Here is a 17,326-nt window from a genome sequence, read left to right as displayed (position 1 = left end):
CATTTTGAGACTAAATTATACAAAGATACACCAGGGAACACAGGGGAATCCTACAATGACACAGAAAACAGATATCAATAAATAAGACTTCTATTTAAAAAGAAAAAGAATTTTGTCAGATAACCCAAATACTCATGTTAAACTCTCTTCTTACGAAGACAGCAAAAGAAGCTTGAGTGGATTAAACCAGCATCACATTTCACACTTGTAATGTCTGCTTTGCAACTACATCTAAACACTATTTTAAAAAAAATGTCAGCATTTCATCACCACAAGCTAAATATTCTACCTTTTTGTTTAGGCTTTAGATTTGGAAAGATTTAGCGTTATCCAGCTTAGGATCAGTCCACAGAAACCTTTTTAAACATTGATGAAGTGTGAGTTTTCACTGAGAGATTAGTGCAGTTGTACATAATCCCATTAATGAGGTGTCACAGAAAGCCCTGCAGGGCCCTTCAGCAGAAACACCTGAATGAACTGCAGCCTTTTTAATCTCATTATTAAAACCTGTCTGAGTCAAAGTGTCTGTGAGAGACTCGTCTGTGTGGCCTTTATTACCGCGGGATTTAAGAAAGTTACGACTGATTAATGTTGAAGAAACCTTTTAGTTTCTTGAGAAAAAGCTCCTGGAACCTAAAGCTTAAAGTACTTAGGGTGGAAATGCAGACTTATTTCCATTGTTTTGCTTACTGTTCACACTTTCTACCATCATCATAAAGAGGGAGACAACCAGCCAGGGTTCACTATAAATACAACTGAATATATCACATAAAAACAAAAGCGAGACATATAAAACAGCAATTTATAAACTGTTATCTAAAGTAGATGAAATTAAATTGTTGGACAGATCAAAGGTTCATACTACAGTAGCACTGTAGTATGAATATCTGGCTCAGTATGTTTTTGTGTTAGTAATTCCTTTAAAGTTTGACACGGCTCCAGATCTGCCACTTTAAATGCTGGCAGAGGGAAACCTCCCTTTAAATCCCCTTCACACTCACATGTAATGTTATCAGCATTAATGGCACATATTGTTTGTGAATGTGGTATTTCTTTGCTCTGGTATGTACTGCTGCACTCTGTGTCTCAGACTCTTGGGACGGGATAGTTTTCCTTTTTAAGGCAGGTTAGTCAGAGCTCTTCCCCCTCGAATGCTGTCATTAACAACCTGGGCCACCTCACCATGTGAGGACGAGGCTAAGTCTTGAAAGTTGCCTTGCATCCTCGCATTGTTATGATGTGAGATCACAGCGGCAGGGAAAGACGATGTTCGCATGAACCTCGACAGGTCTTCCTTGGAAGTTTATCCTTTTTGTAAAGGATCGGTTCTAGTTTTCATGGATCTGCAAGGATTGGTGTACAAACTGTAGGTATAGACTATAATTGTTGTCTATATTGAAAATAAAACATTGCTGAGCAAAAGTAGGAAATAAACACCCCCCAAATATCATCCTAAATACTCACAAAAAGATTAAAAATAACCCCAAAAGCATGCAGAACTACTACAAAAAGACTCAAACAACCATAAAAGAGTCATGGGGAACAAGATACGGAGAGCCTCAAAATTATTTTACTCCACGTTCTGCATGCAAAAAGTTTTGAGGCCATCTCGAATTTGGCTAGTCAGTGTACCCCACCATATTAAGAAGGAAGTGCAGACTGCTTGTGGTGGATGAATCGTCTCGAATTTTCTCTTGACTGAAGCTTGGACTTTCAAAGTTTCATTCAGCAATATTGTGATAGTGTTTGTCTCTGCCCATCAAGAACTGTCAACATTAACCTTTATTAAGAATAGCTCAACCCTAATTTTCCATCTTCCTTGAGCTAATGTGTTTACATTAGCTTAACCATAGCTCTTTGGCTAGCAGACCATTATATGTTAGTCCAAATTCACTACCTACCAAATATTACTTCTATTTAGTTTTCTGTCTCTACTTACATCAAAGTTATAGCACTGCTGTATTTCCTTTTTCAGAACATGTTTTATCATCTATGGATGTATATCAGCTAGCTACCTAGCTTCCAGCTAAGTTCTAACTAAGCTAAACCTTAAATCCTCTTGTCAATAAACTTTATTGTAACACCTGGGAGAACAGCCACATTGATCATTCAACAGGAATCAAGGAAATTTGGACTATTTTGCTCTTGATTGTGCCTCTATTTTTGTTTGACTAATAAATGCAACACGTGTATTGGGCGAAATATAAACATTACTGCCCCCACTCAGCAGCAGGTCCTGATATGGAAGCTGGCTCCAGAGCAAATCTCATCAACTTTAAAAACCTGAAGTTTTAAATTTTGGGTCAATTTCAAACTATTTTCTCACAATTTTGAGTTAGTATAACACTAACCCTAGATGTAGTGACCTGTATGTTAGCTCTCTCTAACCCAGTAATCTTACCTAAACCTAACCAAGAGCTAGGTCAGCCTAGTTTAACTTAGGTAACTTAGTATGGACATTTAAGTGCCTTTCTCTCAGTTGAGTGACAAATAATTGGGAAGTCTAAAAGTTACATCCACCAGCCACTACAAACTAATATCTGTCGATCAAGTGTATCCAGCAGGGTGATTGAATTAATCCTGATTTTACCCTTAACTTAACTAAATATTTTGCAAGCGTAACCTGAATTTTTGACTTTGAAATGGCAAAAAGCTTTTATTCAGTGGGGAAAAAAAAGCTGCCATAGCCTGCTGCATGACTTCTTCTTGTTTTAACTATTACAGATGTGCCAAACACATGGATGTCCGTACTGATTGCAGACCCTTTTCGTACACTTAGATATGGAAATGCTACACATTGTTGGTTGACTGGTTTAAAAAAAATGAAACAGGTCTATTTTGTTTATGTCCAATATTTTGTTGACCTATCCACCCACCCCAACCTCACACTACACTGTGGCTTTAAAATTCACATGTTTTAAGGGACTTCCGCTCGTTAAACATGTTTTGTAATCATTTGCTTAAAATACTGATGAATACTCACATGACCACTCAAAGCCAATAAAAATATCAATATGTTATAAACAAATTGGAAAAAAACCTTATGTCAGCAACTCAAGTAACAGCTTGGACAATGGTTGTTTTTAATTCAGTTTAATTCAATTTTAATTAATTTATATAGTGCCAAATCACAACAATAGTTGCCTTAAATCACTTAGTGACAACAAATGCAGTGTGTTTAGCATGTCTGTTCCTTCCTTTGATCATAATTATGATTGTTTTGCCTTTTTCTTTATACATCCTGTCTTAAGGAAACAAATTTGTGGCTGCATAGAATATGAATGCCTGCAAAAGCAGAAGAAAGTGAAGAGAAAGGGCTGAGGGAGAAAGGAGAGAAGGCAAGGGGGAAAAGGTAGCTGGAGAAGAAATGAAGGCAGGAAAGGAGAGAAGAAAGAAAAAGAATGTAACAAGAAGGGCTAAAGGAGAAAGACAGAGACAGAGGGAGGGCAGTTCCCAGGAAGGAGGGGGGAAAATTGAGGAAGGAGGTAACTACAAATAGTTGAGGGCTGCAGGTTCTTCTTCAGTGCTCCTCTCTGCTGCAGCTCTCGCCAGGCTCTCTGTGTCCTCCAACATGGCCTCCTACAGCTCCTCCGGTCAGACCGCCTCATCGTACCGCCGCACCTTCGGTCATGGCACCTACGCCTCACCATCACTCAACCGATCCCTGCTGGGCCACAGCGGCAGTGGCGGGGGTCATGTCACCTCCAGGGTCTATGAGGTGACCCGTACCAGCGCCACACCAGCTTACCGGGTCTCCTCAAGCTACTATGGCAGGCCGGTGACAACCTCCCGGGCATCCGTTGGGCGCTCTTATGCTGGCATGGGCGAGACGCTGGACTTTAGCCTGGCGGACGCCCTCAACCAGGAGTTTCTCACCACACGGACCAATGAGAAGGCCGAGCTGCAGCACCTGAATGATCGTTTTGCCAGCTACATTGAGAAGGTCCGCTTCTTGGAGCAGCAGAACCAGGCGCTAGTGGTGGAGGTGGAGCGCCTGCGAGGCCGTGAGCCCACGCGCATTGCCGACCTGTACGAGGAGGAGATGAGCGAGCTTAGGAGGCAGGTGGAGATCCTGACCAATCAGAGGTCACGCATAGAGGTGGAGCGGGACAACCTGCTCGATGACCTGGATAAACTCAAAATCAGGTGGGAGGAGCAAGAAGAGTCATGTGTCTTACTAGCTTGTTTATTCTTGTTTATTCTGACATGACCTTTATATATTATGACAAAAAAGAGCTTTACTTAATTTTAAAGTAAAAATCTTTATAGACTTATAGTGAGTCTTCAAACAAATAAACAATTTTAAAAATAATTTTAAAATAAGTAAACTGAAAATATTTCTTAAAAACACAATATTATATATATATATACACAAGTACACAATATTACTTGTCCCATACACTTAACAGTTACAGAAATATTGATATTACCATAATTTAAGCAACAACCTGGAGCATTTACCCACTGTGTGGTGTATCTGGAACTAAAATGTGACAAAAACTCTGCAGGTTTTTGTATTTTATTGCACTTTTCTGTGAACACTTGCCAACTGCTCAACAAGCAGTAGTGAAAAATTGTGACGCAAAATGAAAAGAAGTGTGTGGAGTGGAATAATGAATGGAGGAATGAGGTGATACATAGGCTTGTGTGTGCTAGATTCAACCAGCCGTGTGGGAGATGATCTGCTGTTTGTTGCAGTTACAGGAAGTATTTTTAAACCCTGGTTCCTCTGTGCATCTTATTGGTTTCACAGATTGTGCTCTTTACAACAGATTACTTGATTATACGTTTGCTATTTTCAAGATATTTCCTGAATACTCTAAATATATTTTAAACATATTTTGTATAAATGCAAAGCTGTTTAAATCAAAATATAACAGGATCATTTATACATCATCACAGGAAGAAGATTACAGGTGAGTCATGAGGATGAGTGCCTTACAGGGGGTATTTTGGGTATAAGGATGTTAGAATGTAGAGGGGCGTATAATCAGATAAATCAAAGTAAAACATATATTTGACTGAAGCTTAACAATAATAATGCTGCTAAAATATTACAATCAGCAAAAATAAACCAAAGTATTTTATTAGGTCATCTAAAAAGTATAAATAATCTATGTAATCCTGCTAACAACATGTTTATGCTGTGGTAAAAAATCTCTGATAATAAAGGGTTATACCAAACATCGGAATATCAGTGAAATGTTATTTTTACTAACCTTGGCACAAAAGCTAAAAAGCTATCTGACTATTACAATGGACTCTTAAATGGTGTAGGGTGCAAGCTACCGAGGAACTAGCTGCCAAATGAGTTTTTCCCTCATTTGAACTAATGAGCAAGATTAGTGACCACATAATTAATCAATCTTTATCTAATTAAATGCATAGCTTAATAACATTAAGTCATGTGATTTTCATAAGCAAGTTATTTGGTAGTTACTGCTACTTTACTTGGCTATGCTAACTAGGCTAAACAGCAATAATTACTATCTATATAAATATTATGTAGATAGTAATTCTCTGTTATGATTAGATTCAATATTTGTTGTAATATAATAAATTACTTTATTTTTTTTAAACTAATATAGAAATAATGACCTAGGTTAATAAATTAGTATTGACTTAAAGAAATTTAATATTGAGCTTAACCGCTAGTAATAATAATAATAAAAGTAATAAAAATGTATACTTTATTGATCCCTGTGGGGAAATTACTCTCTCTGCATTTGACCCACTCGCTCAGTGAAGCAGTGGGCAGTCACTAAGCAGGTGCACCGGGGAGCAGTGTGTAAGGATGGCACCTTGCTCAGGGGTACCTCAGGGTAGCCGTTCAGTGGATTCAAACCCCTGACCGTCCGATCATGGGGCCACCACTCTACCTACTGAGCTAAACTTCTTGTTACTTTTTTCTCCATTATAGTTGATTTGGTTTGGTTGGTTTTTTATTTAATATAATACATTAACTTCCTAAAATATAAAAAAAAAAAATTAAACTGTTGATTAATGTGTCTGTTTGAATACCATTGAACTCGTAGGCTAATTACAGTAGTAATTAATAATTTCCAAATTAAGCATCCTTTATTACTTTCTTCTTTATTATGATTAGATTTAACTGGAATATTTATGGAATATAAAAAAACATTTTCTAATTTATCAACGAATATTGAACTTATGAACAGGATTAATTACTGTGTGTTTAATAAGATAAGTTTAAATATGTACCTTAATTTCTGTATTAGGACAGTTAGCTTATAGTGCCAACAACTAACTATTGTCTGGTGTTAAATTAGATACAACTCCATTATTTGAATAAAAAAGCTGTGTTTTTAATAACTGGAAAAGAAAATTTAATTTATTAATTTAATGAAAGACAAAGCTGGGAAATTATGTTAGTTTTAATATCTTATAATTAGCCTCATTGTAGTTGATTTTTATATATTTTGTTTAATTTATACAGCATTATAAAGTTTATATGAAAATATAAAATGTAACTTCATCAATATATATGTTTATTATAAAATAATTTTATATTGTAAGCTCTGTTACCACGCTTCTGACAAATTCAATTTGAGTTAAATGATAGAAATTGTAATTTTCTTTCCACGTAGCTCTTTATTTAATAATATTAATTATTAATATTATTACTGCATTGTTATTTACAGCATGACAAGTCTTGCTATTCATTTTACACCTGCAGAGATGATGAAAACATCAAAGCAGAGAAATGAGAGAAGTGTGATCCCCTGAAAACTCCAAAGCGAATAGGCGATGATTATAGAGGCATTTTGCAAAGCTCAAACCAGTCTGCATCGATAAATATACTTGTGTGCCATGATTTAACTTTAGGCCTGACATAATGATGAAGTGCTCCTGAGCATACAATTCTTCAATCAGTCCATTCAAAATGTGACATAAACTGCTGTTAATCTCAGAGCTGAGCATCATTTTTCTCTGACTCCAAAAAGCATTGGCGACTGATTTGATGTGATTAATAGGCATGTGTGTGTCAGTGTGTGTGTTACTACTTGAGACTGACCAAAGTTAGTGCTGATCACACACTGTGTTTACATGGCTCTCTTCTATAAAAGGAGAGGAACAAGCTCACACATATCTGAAGGATCTGTCCTTTCTCTGTCTGCAGTTTACGTTTTTAACAAGCAAAAGTTCATTTCTTTCCTTGTGGTTGAGACTTAAAGGCGCTCTTCTGACACCTTAAATAATTAAATGTGGTAGGCAGTGTGTGTTTTGACTTTACTGGACAAAAAAAGTTGCCATAATAACCTATAAGCATTTTGTATTTCAAGAGTCAAAGATCAAACAAGCCTCCTAACCTCCTCAGGCTTTAGAAAATCTATTCCACAAGGGGAGTCTTTAACCGATCAGTGACCTTTACAGGGTATAAAAAGTGAACAAGTTCAAGTTAAAGTATGCACTTTCATCTTTTATTTTGGAAAAGTGTCCTTTTAAGCTCAGACTGTAAAGTAATGGACTTCCAAGTCTGAAGCCAATGTGGAATTGTGCTAAACCTGTATTGTTTCTAATTGCCAGCAGGGGGCGTCACCTCTGGATGTTAGTTTCAAATCTTATTTATTATAATATAATGTTTATTTTCTAAATTTTTCAGACCATTTAAGGTTAGAAAGGATGATAAAGAAGGATGTGCAATCAGGCAGGCCACCTTGTGTGCAGTCACTTCTGGTTTAAAAACACCAAAATGAAAATGCTAAACCTGAGGCGTCACTAACCAATGGGTGAGAGCACACTGGCAACATCCATCTTTTATATACAGGCTATGAAATTATGCATCTTTGAACTTATTAGCCTAATTCAGCTTTAACGTCTTTCTGCAGAGCTCCCTGGTGTGTGGACAGCAGCTTCTACAGTGTGTTCAAACCAATCATTAATCCAGCTGCTCATTAATTAATGGCTCTCTGTCTGAAACCATGCTTTGTGTCTCACTGTCCTGCAGACTCCAGGAGGAGATTCTTCAAAAAGAAGAAGCAGAAAACAACCTGGCTGCTTTCAGAGCGGTATGTCCCACTCTCATTTCCTGTACTTTCCCCAATAAATACAGTGTTAGAGGGGAAAGGCTGAGATGGTTCAGACATGCAGAAGAGGGATAGTGGATATTTGTTACTGGACAAAGGATGTTGAAGATAGAGCTGCCAGGCAGGAGGAAAAGACAAGTTCATAGCGAAGAGTCATGGATGTAGTGAAGGAGGACACACAGGAGGAGGAGGATACTAGAAGATAGAAGAAGAATGCTGAAGATCATAGAAGCAAAAACATAAAAAAACAACTATAAACATAACAAAATAATATAATTATGATAATAATATTAATATAATAATATGAATGTGATAAATAAAATTTATCTTCGTTTTTTCTGTTACTTTTTGGTGTACTATGGCAGACTATGGATGTAAGAAGGCTATAAATCTGGGTTACAACATTTTAAAAGGGAAAATACTGTTAAAAGTTTTGTACTTCTAACATTTTCAAAGCCATCAAGTGGACTGGATTAGTTGGTCTGCATTTTGGCCCATGGGCCATATTTCACAATAATTAGCCTGCTGGTGTGGCAAACTTAATGGAAGGTTGTAATATATGCATTTTTTAAAATCATTATACACTTTGATTCAATGGAAAATATGTCGATAATTATTCCATGATTATCTAATTTTTACATAAAATGAACATTTTTAATGTTGCAGGATGTGGACGCTGCCACTCTGGCCCGTCTGGACCTGGAGAGACGCATCGAGACGCTGCAGGAGGAAATCGCTTTCTTGAAGAAGATCCATGAAGAGGTTTGTTCTTCACCCTCTTCCATCTTTACCAGTCGCTGATCCCAGCTCCTTTATCAGGGTTTAAAATGCATTCATAAGTGTTTTATTACACTGCTGCCATCAGCGTAGGTTCTTCAAATCAAATCAAATCAAATCAAATCACTTTTATTGTCACATCACATGTGCAGGCACACTGGCACAGCACATGCGAGTGAAATTCTTGTGTGCGAGCCCCACAAGCAACAGAGATGTGCAAACACAACAACACAAACGAGCAAAATACAAGAATGGCCAACCTGAAACTAATAAATATATGTACAATATATAATAGTGTATGCATTTCTGGATGTGTATACTAAATATTTTCCTACGTGTGTGTGTGTGTGTGTGTGTGTGTACACATTTTTACAAATTAAATAGTAAAAAAAATAAAATAAAATAATAATAATAATAATAAAATATATAAAATATACAGAGTTGAATATGTGCAAAACAAGTGGCATTTATATACAGTGTGGAGTGCATAATGTTGAAGTTCCAGTAGTGAAGCTGAGGTGTCTATGACGTGTTCAGCAGTCTGATGGCCTGATGGAAGAAGCTGTCTCTCAGTCTGCTGGTTTGGGACCGGATGCTGCAGAACCTCCTTCCTGATGGAAGCAGTCTGAACAGTTTATGGCTGGGGTGACTGGAGTCCTTGATGATCCTCCCCGCTTTCCTCAGGCAGCGCTTCCTGTAGATGTCTTGGAGGGAGGGAAGCTCACCTCCAATTATCTGTTCAGAGCACCGCACTACTCGCTGGAGAGCTTTGCAGTTGTAGGCGGTGCTGTTGCCATACCAGGTGGTGATGCATCCAGTGAGGATGCTCTCAATGGCACAGTGATAGAAGGTCCTGAGGATGCGGGGGCTCATGCCGAATCTTTTCAGTCTCCTGAGAAAGAAGAGGCGCTGCTGCGCCTTCTTCACTGTTTTGTTTGTGTGTACTGACCACGTAAGATCCTCAGCCAGATGTACACCAAGGAACCGGAAGCTGCTCACTCTCTCCACAGCAGCGCCGTTGATGGTGATGGGGGTGTGTACTTCTCTGCACCTCCGGAAGTCCACTATCAACTCCTTTGTCTTTGCGACGTTGAGGGTGAGATGGTTGTCTTGACACCAGTGGGTCAGGGCGCTGACCTCCTCCCTGTAAGCCGTCTCATCACCGTTGGTGATAAGACCCACCACTGTAGTGTCGTCCGCAAACTTCACAATGATGTTGGAGCTGTTAGTGGCTGTGCAGTCGTAGGTGTAGAGTGAGTATAGGAGAGGGCTCAGTACACACCCCTGTGGAGCACCAGTGTTCAGTGTGATGGGGGATGAGGTGATGCTGCCCAGTCTGACCACCTGGCGTCTGTCAGACAGGAAGCTAAGGATCCAGCTGCAGAGGGAGCTGCTCAGTCCTAGATCCTGCAGTTTCCTGTCCAGCTTCGAGGGAACGATGGTATTGAATGCTGAGCTGTAATCTACAAACAGCATCCTCACATACGTGTCTCTCTTCTCCAGGTGTGACAGGGCAGTATGTAGTGTCAGGGCTATGGCATCATCAGTGGACCTGTTGTGGCGGTATGCAAACTGTAGAGGGTCCAGTGAGTCGGGTAGTGCAGAGCAGATGAAGTCCCTGACCAGCTTCTCGAAGCATTTGCTTACGATGGGGGTCAGGGCTACAGGTCGCCAGTCGTTCAATGAGGAGATGGTGGAGGATTTGGGTACAGGGACGATGGTGGCCATTTTGAAGCAGGCTGGGACTACAGACAGAGAGAGGGAAAGGTTGAAGATGTGTGTGAACACTCCAGCCAGCCGAGCCGCGCATGACCTGAGGACGCGGCCGGGAATCCCGTCCGGACCAGTAGCTTTGCGTGCGTTCACCTTCCTGAAGCACTTCCGCACATTTAGTAATAAGTAGATTATAGAGGACTTTAGGGAGGAAAGGTGTCACAAATTGTTGCTTTAAAATAAATCTGTCAGTGAGGCACAAACAAGCTTCACAGGATTAAGAATGTGTGTTGAGCTGTGTGACAATGCTCTCGGTCTGTCTTAGCATCTGTTAGAACATCTGTCTCTGTGTGTGCGAGATGACAAATGAGAGGGTTTGGGGAGTTTTCACTTTCAAACACGCACAGAATTGCATTGTTGGCAGCAGGCCTGGGCAGCGTGGCAGTAGAGCTCTGAAATCTCCCACAGCAGATGTAAGGCTAAAATTACTCTGTGTACCAACCGGCGGACAAATCCTCGTCTCTGATCAGCATGGGCTTCGTTCTGTCTCCAGCCTGGAGCGATTACTACATGATGCCAAAGTAGTGTGCTCGACATGGCCTAGGGTTACTCAGAGTGGATTAAAGTGTTAGAAACAGTTTGGACTAAAATTAAGTCACTTTTTAGACAAAAGGAGGAATAAAACCTCAGAAGGTCTGATGACGGTGAATCTTGTTTTACTTCACATCTGCAAATTAATTTGCAACACTGTATAAAGAAAGAGGAAGAAAATCCTGATAACATCTTAAAGCGTCTTTAACTTGGATTCTTTAATTTCATACTCTTATTATCTCCTTGTACCACTTGTTTTTATTACTGTTCTTTTCCTTGTTCTTCCTGGTTTTCTTGTGGTAATTATTTTTCTTCCTCTCATTCTTGTTCTAGTTATTATTGTTGTTCTTTTATTCTTTTTATCTTCATTATTATTAGTCTTGTTTCTGTTGTTTTTCTTCTTCATGTTGTAATAATTAGCAGGTATGAAGCTCTGTGCTCACTTACTCAGATGTTTGTTCCTTGTGTTTTGTTTGTTTTGTTTTTTATTGGTATTTTATTTAATTTATTTTATAGCATTGCTAATAGTTCACCATCTGCACATTCTATAGCTTCATTTATCATTTTAGCTTCTGGGAGATGCCAACTTTTCTGGTCATTCACTGCCAAGGCTTACTGTCACACATCAGGTCCTCATTAATCATATTTATGAACTGCAGAAGGAATTTGGGGTTGATGGTGGGTGTATAAAGTTCTGGCCCTCCAGACCAGAGACTTTCACTAATGTTTGGTAAAGTTGCTGATTTTGGTTGAATGTAATTTAATCATGGTTACTACAGTTAGACTTCAATGGCTTTTTTCTGTATTAAGCCAGACTGGGTTTGTGTCCTAAACAACAAGGAGAGATAGTGATGTTTAAAACTACGTAAGGTTTGTTATGCTCTATAATTGGATAGCCATCCATTCATTTTCCTCAATTAAACTGGTGATGTTTAAGGCCTATCCCAGCTGTCATAGGGCCAGGGCACTGGTACATCTAGCACAGATGACTAATTTGTCATAGAGCTCACACAGAGAGCCGATGGGAAGAGGCGTGAGTTTCTAAAAATGGGCTCATTGAGTCAGCACGGATAAGCTCTTGGAGAGACTACGGCTGCTGTGAACACTCAGAATAAGATCTCTGACTGCAGACTGGATTACATCTCGGAAGGGCTAGCTCGAAATAACATCTCTGTGCGCAAATTGGATGACATCTCGGGGAGGCACACTGCCGTGAGTTCTCAGAATCGGCTCTTTGAGCACAAGAATGACAATATCACAGAGCGCAAGTTTGATAACATCATGGCGAAGCTCGCGGCTCTCCAACGGGAGATTGAGAGACCAATGTTGGACTGTAGAACTGCTTTGAAATTCATATGAGCTGTTCGCACTAAAGTAAAAACCACCATCACTTATGCGGAAACCCCTTTGGCGCCAGCTGCGGTCTCAAGGCTGGAGCCAAACAAAAACACCCTGATAACGACGGTGTTGAGTCTGTTCCTTCCCATTCCATGCAAGGCCACCTGGGTTGGCTGGAAGACTGTTTACTTAACCTAGCAGGGCGAAGGACACTGTCTCAGCTGAACTCTGGACACGCACACACATACATATACACTGATATGCACACACTCATCCCCCCTCCCTTTCCAAATGCCTTCGATGCTTATTCCCTTCCGATGCTGACGGTGGATCAAGGAGACCAGCGCACAGGCTGCAGGCCCAGATGCACTGTCTAAATCGGCTGTCTCTCACCCTTTACCCACCCCTGTTGCTTGTCATGTGTTTCTTTGGTGTATTTGAGTTTTTTCATGTGCTATGTGCAGAGGTGTTTTTTTCTGTTCTCAAACTGATCTCCCTGTTGGAGCTCAGTCTGGGGGGAGTTATTTTTCTCTCCTTATCTTTCCTCATGTGGTGCATTTTCCATTGTTATACCTCTCTGACCTGTCTTCCCCATGTGATGTTTTGTGTAATGTATGTAAGGTCGGAGGGTAAGTTGGCACCGCCATTGCGTGCAATAGGTCGGCAGCCTTATGAAATTTCCCCTTGTGGGACTAATAAAGGTATATCAAATTCAAATTCAAATATAACAGGCCAGTCAACCTTACGTTTCTCCTCCTCCCACAGGAGATCCGTGAGCTGCAGGCCCAGATGCAGGAGACTCAAGTCCAGATCCAGATGGACATGTCCAAGCCGGACCTGACGGCAGCACTACGAGACATCAGGGCTCAGTATGAGGGCATTGCTGCCAAGAACATCGCAGAGGCTGAGGAGTGGTACAAGTCCAAGGTCAGAGGGATGTTGTCTGTATTAACGACACTTAGAGATCGATTCTGACATCCAAGAGTTGGGGATTTAAAATAAATTGTGAAATCTATTTAACCTTTGACCCTGCAGGTGTCTGATCTGAACCAGGCGGTAAGTAAGAACAACGAGGCTCTGAAGCAGGCCCGTCAGGAGACCATGGAGTTCAGACACCAGATCCAGGCCTACACCTGTGAGATCGACTCCCTCAAAGGCACTGTAGGTCTCATAAACCTTCTTCGGTTTTTATTTAAACGTAATCTTCTCTGAGCTCGGTTTGATTTCAGACTCTCCTCTCTGATTAATCCAGAATGAGTCTCTGATGAGGCAGATGCGGGACATGGAGGACCGTCATGGACGAGAGGCCGGCAACTACCAGGATAGCATTGCCCGCCTGGAGGCGGAGATCGCCAACATGAAGGACGAGATGGCGCGCCACCTCCGTGAGTACCAGGACCTACTCAATGTCAAGATGGCGCTGGATGTGGAGATCGCCACCTACAGGAAGCTGCTGGAAGGAGAGGAGAGCAGGTAATTTATCAAACTATCCAACCAGGCCAAAATTCTTTTGTTTTAGTGTGCTGCCTTTACAATAAAGCTTTGGAAAAGAAAACTGCCTCAGAATGTCAATATTTTATCCAGATACACATAAAATAACATTTAAAATGATATTTTCTACACTTTCCCTTCTCCCGTTGCAGGATTGCCTTGCCTGTGCAAACCTACTCCACGCTGAGTTTCCGAGGTGCACACACAGCTGCAGTTACCTAAACATACCACCAGGGGCTAGGCTTCCTTTAACCAGGACACAGGCCTTATTCTGTTTGATTCCACAGTCTGTTCAGATGGAGCCTCCTTTACTGTTTGTTATACATTTCAATAATATTTTACTTTTTTACCACATTAAAACTATGTAAGATTAAAATTTTACTTAATTAAGAAAATGGGTGTTAATTAATGAATTGATTTCTAAATCAATTAACCTACAAATTAAATACAACCCCAGTGTTATGGGGTTGTATTTAATTTGTATTTCATAGGTCCAAGAGGCATCCACATAAAGTTTTCATTGATTTTTCAAAATAACATAACACATTTTACATATTAAATAAAAATTAAATGTATTCCGACCTTTGTTAATCAGAGACCAGCCCTGAGCAGCAGCGCTCCTCTGAGATGCATTCAAAGAAGACTGTCCTCATCAAGACCATCGAGACTCGCGATGGAGAGGTAAAACTGCTAAGATATAAAACTGCATTCATTAGCCTTGTAAGTTTTTAAGTTCCCTTCATAAGGATTTTTTCTTTTGTTTGTTTGCTTTTCTTTTGATGTGATCCACTCCAGCACCTTATTCAAGAAATTCATGAAAAATTTATTTAAGTTCTATAAATCACATTTTATCTTATCAAAGACCGGTAGAGCTTTATTCAACTGCACAAATGCTGCCTGGCACTGCTCTGTCCACTGGACCAGATCTGGGGCACACTTTTGAGTGAGATTAGTTACATGGCTGGTCAGCTCCACAAAGCCGGTCATGAACCGGCGGTCAGTATCTCTTTGGGGATGCCGACTCGGGAGATGATCTGAAACAGGGCCTGGAGGTGCCAGTGTTATGACTCGCTCTATGAAGCCTATCTTTAATCAATACAAATTACAGGTAGGTCAGTGCTGTGTCAGGGCAAACGTGTGACCATCAATTTTTATCACTTGATCAGAAGCTGAGGTTGCATAGAGTTTAGTCATGAGATTCCTCTAGTGGGAAATATCCTGTGGAGTGAATCGCTGGAGGCAGCAGGGCCTCATTAGATGGCCTCCTCCTCCTCCCTAGAGTCAGAGTTGAATAAACTAAAGGTCTCCGCTAAGCACAGCACAAACATCCCCCTTGCTAAAGCTCGTGATTGTATCCCCACACATTGCCCCAACAGGTTATTGAACACCAGCAAATCTGTACCCAGAATTAAGGGATGCCTCAGGTGCAAGCTAACTGCAGCCTTTACACCATGTGTTTTGCCCTTGTATTTAATTTGGAGCGGCACTATGGGATATTTGTGTATGTCCTCATGCACACATCTAACCTCCACCAACGCCCCGTGCCGTACCAGGGTTTGGAGGACCAGGGTCTGCATGCAGCCCAGACTCACCCTGCAGCCCGAGTCCACCAGAGCCTGGCGTATATCCACTGGCACCTTGACAGTGCATGTCCCTCTTGGACCTGGGGTAGGTGTTGGAGGGCCAGCAACACGGAACAGCTACCCCACATCCGTCAGTGGGCACTCCTAATGTCAGTGTCCTGGCCGCCCACACCTCCAACATACCTGCCTCAGCATTTGCACGGCTCCCTGTGAGTTGGGGGCAGCTTAGTTGCTGGAACCTGTGGGGAGACAGCGAGACTGGCTTTTGTGGTGGCTGCTCCATAACCAGCAAAGTTATAGTGGAGCTGGGGAACCTCCTCCTTGGGGCTGGGACCGGCCAATTCTCCACAACTGGCTGTGGTTGATCCAGCAGGTTTGCTGGCTGCACTGCCGGGTGGTTTTTGGCCAGTCATACAGCCATGTCACGGTTTGCTTGACATGACTGTGTGGGACAACAGAGGAGCCAGGGGGATGCCAGACCGAGACTAGGTGCACTCTCATCTGGCGCTCGGCCTAATTCTGTAGCCACTGGAGCTGATCTTGATGCACAGTCGCCTGTTCTTGGTGCACGATGGCCATCTCTGCCAGCATTGCTGTCAGCACTTCCACTGGCTGTACTGGTTGCACATCTGTCCTAGCGCATCTGGGTTTCGACAGCACTGTGACACGACGGACCAACACAAACACACTGTTAAAGAGCTGGGTAAGTATTAGTTGCAACTTTTCCAAATTGCTCTGTGCAGCTTTTCAGCCGACTTGTTTCTGGCACAGCCTTCCCCTCTACGTTACAGGTTGGCAACTGAAATACCAGGACTGATCATACCAATCAGTCCCAGCTACTCTGCCAGCCTTTTGGCACTGCCCACTGCCACACCACTCCTCTGAAGCAGAGCTGCAGAAAACACTCTTGCCACATCAGCAAATGCAATTGTCCCATATTTAGACAGAAAACAGTCCATTACCTTATTTACACCTAATATTTTAGAAACTTTACATACAAATAAAGATTGCTTTAATGTAAGTAATTAACTGCTGAAGTGACTGCTGGTGTTTCTTAATCTGTTCTGTGTTCACCTGGGCTCTCTGACTGTAATCTTTCTGTCTCGACTGTTGTAGTTTGTATGGATTTGGGACAGTGTTCACTCATTTCCAGATATCTTACATTCATCCAGACAGAGAAGTCATCTGATAAGGCTTTTATGTTTCTGTCTCATGTTTTTCTCCTTCAGGTTGTCAGCGAGTCCACGCAGCACCAGCAAGACATCATGTAACAGCCTGCAGGACATAAGAAGAGAAGAAGAAACAAAAAGCTCTCATGTGTCCCTGCCTGAGACGGACACATGAAAACAATAAAGAAACAAGCAAAAGAAATAAAACTAAGAAATAAGACTTTACACACTCGTCTTTACGGCCTGCCCTGTGTTTGTTTGCAAGTTACTGAGATATGTGTATTTAAAGCAGAAATTCATCAGGATTTATTTATTTTTGGTTAAATGTAGGTTAACATGCAAAAACTGAAAAAAGGAAAAATCTCAATTTAATCAGGAAATTTCTGTGTTTACTGACCGTTTAAGACTTTATAATCTCTAATAAATGAGCAAAAAGAATATTAAGTAGAATAGTAGTCGTCTATCAGTTGTAGTCTGCAGCTAACTGAGTTGGTCAGATGGAGAATTTTGCAACATATTCAGCTCTGAAGTTTAAAATCACTTCAGATGCCCAATAAATAACAGATTCTGATCCATGGAGCCAAATCAGAGCTGAAACTGAAAAACAAAAAGTAGA

General features: G+C 40.9%; 1 protein-coding gene across 1 annotated transcript in view; it reads left to right on the top strand.

Moving 5' to 3' along the window:
• The window catches only part of LOC308393533 (desmin-like), a 23,433-nt gene extending 6,107 nt beyond the window's left edge, over positions 1 to 17,326 (top strand). Inside the window, exons 2-10 of the mRNA XM_080877370.1 lie at positions 3,543 to 4,146; positions 7,970 to 8,030; positions 8,715 to 8,810; positions 13,233 to 13,394; positions 13,503 to 13,628; positions 13,720 to 13,940; positions 14,111 to 14,154; positions 14,554 to 14,639; positions 16,771 to 17,326. Coding sequence (XP_080733496.1) covers positions 3,572 to 4,146; positions 7,970 to 8,030; positions 8,715 to 8,810; positions 13,233 to 13,394; positions 13,503 to 13,628; positions 13,720 to 13,940; positions 14,111 to 14,154; positions 14,554 to 14,639; positions 16,771 to 16,812 — 1,413 coding nt within the window. The 5' untranslated portion in view covers positions 3,543 to 3,571 and the 3' untranslated portion in view covers positions 16,813 to 17,326. The remainder of the gene's footprint in view (positions 1 to 3,542; positions 4,147 to 7,969; positions 8,031 to 8,714; positions 8,811 to 13,232; positions 13,395 to 13,502; positions 13,629 to 13,719; positions 13,941 to 14,110; positions 14,155 to 14,553; positions 14,640 to 16,770) is intronic.

This window comes from Rhamphochromis sp. 'chilingali' (genome assembly GCF_963969265.1).
Source record: "Rhamphochromis sp. 'chilingali' genome assembly, chromosome: 3".
Classification (NCBI taxonomy): domain Eukaryota; kingdom Metazoa; phylum Chordata; class Actinopteri; order Cichliformes; family Cichlidae; genus Rhamphochromis; species Rhamphochromis sp. 'chilingali'.
This window is presented reverse-complemented; position numbering and strand designations above follow the sequence as displayed.